Raw genomic sequence first — 6,395 nt, forward strand, 5'->3', positions numbered from 1 at the left:
TCATAAGATATGCAGCGAACAGTTTGAAAATGTTATGAATCATAATTTGTAGAGCTTGTTGTATTTTACTTTTGCAACTTCTTTTTCTTGCCGTCACAATTCAAACGTCTTACACATGCGTTGAAGTTGTACAAGGAACTGACAGATTGTCATTGCTCCATGGTGTTATTTGTAATGTTAGAAGTTGCTAAGGAAGTAATTTCTGTGTTGAAACTTAATATAATTGGGTATTTGAAGTATTTTGAATAAAATAACATTTACAAAATAGAGTAGCAATGTCATTTAGCCAAAACAGTTCATAGGCAGACATTATAATCCACATCCACCTGCCTATTGAAACTGGCATTATAAAGCAGAAAAACAGAACTGCTGCACCAATCGGCAATTAGGTTTACAGTGATCTGGCCCAAGGTCCTAATTCACATAAGCGTTGTATACTGGCAAAACCCCATTGGTAAACGTTCTGTGATTTCGGCCCTATGACTGCTAACGGGAAATCAGGTCATCAGTTACTTTCAGGGCCAGATTACAGAAATTTAACAGTGGTGCAAGTGCAAGGTTGCGCAGCATTAGCACTAGAACAAAGTTTTCCCTAGTTCTAAAAAACGGGCACATACTAGAAAACCATTGCACCGTGACAAGTGCAGTTTGGCATGGTATAAGCACTAGGGGAAAAACTGACCTAGTGCAAAAAAGACAAATGTTCACTGCATTTTTGCAGCAGGGCAAAGTTTGCCTTCGTTCTAAAAAACGGGCACATACTAGAAAACCATTGCACCGTGACAAGTGCAGTTTGGCATGGTATAAGCACTAGGGGAAAACTGACCTAGTGCAAAAAAGATAAATGTTCACTGCATTTTTGCAGCAGGGCAAAGTTTGTCCTAGTGCTAACACAGAATGGTATTATCACTAGGGAGAACCTTGCCCTGGTACAAACAGGCATTAAAAATGTCTCTTTTTTGCACTATGGGAATTTTTGGCCTGATGGTTGTAGCATGCCAAACTGAACTTATCATGGTGCAATGGTTTTCTATTATGTTCCAAACCTTTCCTTAGTGCTAATACCGTGCAACTTTACACTTGCACCGGTGTAAAGTTTCTGTAATCTGGCCACAGGTGTTTAATCGTCTTCTGGTTTTCCAACCAGTCCGCACAAATGGGAAACCAACACATAGCACCTTAGTTTTTGTTGTTTGCCAGCAAATTTGCACAGCCGGGTCAAATTTAAAAAAGACATACATAGGTATTAGCCATATTTCACAAGCTCGCTGAAAAAAGAGGAAAAACCAAATGAAACGGTAAGCCATTCGAGAGAAATATTCACAAGTCCTCATATATATTATAATGTTCCATTTTTTATTACATTTAACTAATGGCAAATGTTGACCCTCAACCATACATCAAGAGATTACACCACATGACATATTGCTATGTTTGAATATTCTAATAATGTTTAGTCAATTAGCAGAGGTTGATATTTCACATTTGTTTTCAATACAACAAATTGGAAGTCAATAGTTTGACTCTATTCAGTGCATTTAATCGAGGTCAACATATATGCACTATTTAGAGTTAGATTAATATTATTTCATGTGTTGTTTTGACCCGAAAATCCCAAAACTGGAGTGAGGACTGGATCTTTAGGCTGCTCCTTATCCTGCTGCCCATTACCTATCTGCACTTAATAGCACTTATGATCTCTAATGTCTTTAATATTAGAATGTAATAAAACAATTCTAGTGCGGTCCACAAGTCACTTAGATTTGTCTGAAAGATGTAATCTTTCCCTCTGTCTAACAACTGTGGATCTCTGTGTGAAGTGGCCATGAAAGAGGTAATCGATGATCCATTTGCAAAATCACATTCCTTTGGTGTAAAGACAGAATATAATTGTGATTAAAAAGAAGAACCTAAGAAACCTAAACAGATATTGGGAATTACCAATCTTTTAGTAGTGCCGTTTGTGTCTAGAAAAGAGTTCAGCCTAATGCATCATTTATCTTCATATTTTTTTCCTAGTGGACCTAGTTAATCTTTCTTTTTGTACCAGATATGCTTTTCTGAGTATTTGTAACAATACAATATTTGAGGCTTTGTGGCAGGATTCACATTTGTCTACTATTGCTCCAATTCTTAGTTTAATTAACCACCTGACTTGAAATCAATCTTTGCACTCCGTGAGATTGGTTTGCGATTGTTTTCCACAACTGATAAATGCATTGAAAATAGTTAACTTTTTGGAAATATCTGCTTTCCTTTGCCTGTAGACTATGCAAAGTATGCACATATTTCATAACATTATAAAAGCTTTTCTAAGTACTGTATAGGTGTGTAGCCTGGTTACAATTGTGTGTTACAATGCACTACTCAATGAGATTTCAGTCTGACTTTAAACGATATATTTTTGGGTTTCAGACATTGAGCCTAATTACGGGGTCGGCGGTATCCTGGTGCCACCGGGATATTACAAGTCCCGGTGGCCCCGGATGTCAGGCGGCGGGAACTGTTAGTCCCTATTCCCTTGGAGTCCCAGAGAACACTGTGGGAATGGGAACATAGAAGCACCGCACCATTGCTAACGGTGCTGATGCTTCAGTGGAAACCATGCCTGCAGGGGCCGATGTTCCCAGCAGGTCCGGCGTGCCGGGTGTACCGGCCCCTGCAGGCATACTCGTAGTCTGGCACTCTGGAAAGGTTACCAGTACGTTGCTACCATCACCCTTATTTCCAGCCCACCAAACGTGTAATGAAGCCATTACAGATCTGGATGGGATATTCTTTCAATGTGGTCTGAACCCCTAATTGTCAAAAATTAATGAATCTCAAAGTTGTCTACATTTTCTGCTAATACCATGATTACTACATCTACCGTGGGAAACACAGTCTCTGGCAAGACTTTTAACAAAAACCAACAGTAAAACCTCAAAAAGAGCCCTTCTTCTTTCACTTACAATACACACAATTGCATTGATCTTTATGCGCAACCTAGTTTCATTATTTTGATAAAGCACCTGTTTCCTTGTTCCTGGTTTCCATGTCACTGCTTCACTTTGTTTTGAATGGCATATTAGGATTTTGCACATTTTAGTTTAGTTTTTGTGAGCTATCCACTTTCAGGGCTGTTCTTATCAACCCATCAGATGATGAGCATCAGTCAGATGTCCAGGCTCTCCACAATGAAGACGCCCAAGTAAATGTGAAAAGAATAAGCCAGTAGAAATCCTCGGTATTTTTAATCATCCTGAAAGCCCAGTTAGATTGATATAGTGGGTGGACAACAATCCCAACCCTGTTACTCTTTAGTTTGGGCTAATAGGTGGCACTTTAGCGCCCCTAAAAGCCGAAACTACTGCATTTGATTACAGCTAGGGAGAAGTGGCACATGAAGAGGGACACAAAGAGGTGTTGTTTGAATATTTGCCCATCCATTGACTGCCCATTGCCATGCTAATCCCTATGGCCAGTCCAACCGAGTTCCTGCTCCTCCCCACTCAAAACACCTCCTCATGGGAACTCTTTGAGTTTTGTTTTAATCAGGCTTTACCATCAAACTTTGCCCTCAAAGTGTTTGCCAGTGTTTTTTTAAAGCAGTCTTCTGAAAGTTAAAGTCTTAATTGGCGATGTAAAGGCACTACTGGCGTCATAAAATGGCTTAACCAGATCTGCCTTCAGCCACTCGATTTATAAGCACTATCCATATTCTTCAATAAAGTGCTGTTAATAACAAGGATTGGCAAAGCCAACGGTTTTGGCTTGCGTATAAGTACTAGGCATTTGCCAAGCACTGCTATTAGATGCCGAGGTGTTCGCACCATTTTGCACCTCAGACCATCCATAGCCTGTTTATACCACTATGTCAGTGTCTGCCAAGTGCCTTTCCCATACCTACACAAAAGGCCAAACTGTTGACATTGTCAATGCTTGTGTATACATATTTATGATGCAGGCAACATGCCTGTCAGGTTTAATCCGTATTTAAGGCAAAGCCCAAATAAATTATAAACCACTCATTAAAATATTTTCAGCCTGTCCTACCTCCCCGTGTGTTTTCCTAGACCACAAAATCACTACTCAATGATCTATAATGTGAATATGTTGTATTTAGTCTTGGAAATAATGCACCCATAAACAGTCAACGAATAGCACATGCTAAAGCATGAATACATGGCAAGAGAACTAGTGCCAGCCTCCATCTTAAAATGTGGAATACATGCTTTAAAGGTCTGAAACACTAGTGTTAATTAAACTATGTGAATGAACTCCAGAGCAGGCACACTCACACACACATGCTTTATGCTTAGATCCCAAGCACTGATTGTGGGATATGTCAGAAAGTCTGTACAAATATATGCAAGATACTTAGAAATAGAAAGCAACATCACAAAATACAACTATTTCTGCTGTTAGGAAATGAAAAAGAGTTGTGGACTGCAATGATTCTCAAACAATAAAAGATAGAAAAATGGCAATAGCAGAGGACATTTGAATTCAAAGATGACCGTAATAGTCCAATCAGCAAAGGGCCTGGAGAGGCGGTTAACAGAGATGATGTGGGCTTGTTTGAGAAAATCAGGTCATCTAGTGGCCTAGATTACTGTTTCTGATGACACCTACACTACTCCTACATCCTCACTGTCAGAAATGAATAATGCTATTTAATAACAAATATAAATTCATGTTACTCATACTCTTTGGATATTGTGGATGTTTTGTCTGAATTAATTTCTAAATCTTCTTTTCTTATGTTTAGATGTCTTCTGCAAAGATTATTTTAACTGGTGCTACTTGGTGCCGCAGCATGGAGTTTGCAGTCACAAGTTTTATGGGAAGCAATGCTGCAAGTCCTGCTCCAAGTCCAATTTATAATGAAGAACTGATTAGCACGAATACAAGCGTATGCCGTAGAGCGCAAAGATTTACCTCTCCTGCCTTGGGCTGCGCCTGATGGCAATGGAGGGCCACAAGAGGACCATGTTTGGCTGTCAGGGAAAAAAGCAACATGTCTCCACTAGACAGATGAGAAAATAAGGAAGCCAGGCCCTGAAATGTCCTCATCAGTGTTCTTGCAAGAGTCCATCTCGACATGCTGTGCAAGTGCCAGCATCCCAGTCAACGAGAAGAGATCTGATGGGTTTTCGCAATCCTTGTGAATACAGATCTTCCGAGGATTTGAAATGCTCAATGTCTTCCGTGGCATGTGTATCGCTCTATAAAGAGAATCACGCAACGATTCAAAATGGAGGTCGTGGACACATATAGACACAAGCACAGCTCTTTTGTGCCTCGTTTTACCTCGAGCAATCTGCCAAAAATCATTTGTCCGCTATTCATTAACTGCAGTATTCCATCCTTCCAAATCACTTCCAAGCACTTCCAACATTTACAGTCAAGCAATTTTGAGCACATTTCAGTGGTGGGGACTATATTCCATGTGCATGTGTTTCAGAAAAGACTTTGAAAACTTCAAATGAAAAAAGGAAATAATTGAGGACAATACTTGACGCCATTACATCTTCGGAGAACTGAACTGGTATTTCATCGACTGTATCAGGCAAGGAAGGGAACAAGCATATCCACCCGTGGTGCTAGCTTTTTCCGCCCCCCCCACCCCCGCACCCGTGAGTCCACATGATTTTTTCTTGCGTCGCTATATGAGTGTTTTTATTTAACTACTTTTTTATGCTTTGTCATAATAATGAAAAAGTAAACATTTGTTCTGCCTCAGTCGCTTTCTGCAACTGATTAACCAACGGCATTGTTCTCCCTGGGCAATGTTAAGGTACTGCCGCGCTAGCCGCCATCTTACTAGAGTTCTCCTGATGCTTGAAGCGTTTCTCCGCGTTTCTCGCCCTTGCACTCGAACAAGTAAAAGGAGCCTTTTCACGGTGCAAAAAAGCTGTACATCTTAATAATGCAACTTGCAAAAATGCAATCCAATCTTGGTGCCTACTGGAATCAGACGTTTACCGTGCAGCTGCACCTCAAAGAGCGCATCTAAATATTTATGTGTATGAACTTTTATAATAAATATTTGTAAAAATGGTTGTAGTGCCGATGAATACTTTATTTTCTTGTTGTGATTCCTGAAATAAGGATCAGAATGACTTCTGTTGGTGCATTAAATGAAATGGGTATTTCTTTTTATTCAATCATAATGGTCTTATTATGTAGCACACATTCAAGAAAGTGGTTGTTGCATCTGACATGTTCTGTTCCTTTTTTGCTCCTAGAGCAGCAGTCATAGTATAATAATGACCCGCCAGGAGTTATGACCTCGAATCTAAGTTGAGGGCTATAAATCCTAGTGGGCAATTATCATCCTAATAACGACCGAAGCATCTCATGATAATGCTCTTTGCACTTACATCCTCATTATGAGTCATGTGGATTTTTGG

At 39.8% G+C, this 6,395-nt stretch overlaps 1 protein-coding gene across 1 annotated transcript in view; it reads left to right on the top strand.

The window, feature by feature from the left end:
* ADAMTS16 (ADAM metallopeptidase with thrombospondin type 1 motif 16) overlaps positions 1-6,042 on the top strand; it is a 631,464-nt gene extending 625,422 nt beyond the window's left edge. Inside the window, exon 23 of the mRNA XM_069613712.1 lies at positions 4,751-6,042. Within this exon, the coding sequence (XP_069469813.1) occupies positions 4,751-4,866 (116 nt within the window). The 3' untranslated portion in view covers positions 4,867-6,042. The remainder of the gene's footprint in view (positions 1-4,750) is intronic.
* The last annotated feature ends 353 nt before the right edge of the window (positions 6,043-6,395 follow it).

Source organism: Ambystoma mexicanum, chromosome 5p (genome assembly GCF_040938575.1).
Source record: "Ambystoma mexicanum isolate Mex_15411 chromosome 5p, UKY_AmexF1_1, whole genome shotgun sequence".
Taxonomy (NCBI): Eukaryota; Metazoa; Chordata; class Amphibia; order Caudata; family Ambystomatidae; genus Ambystoma; species Ambystoma mexicanum.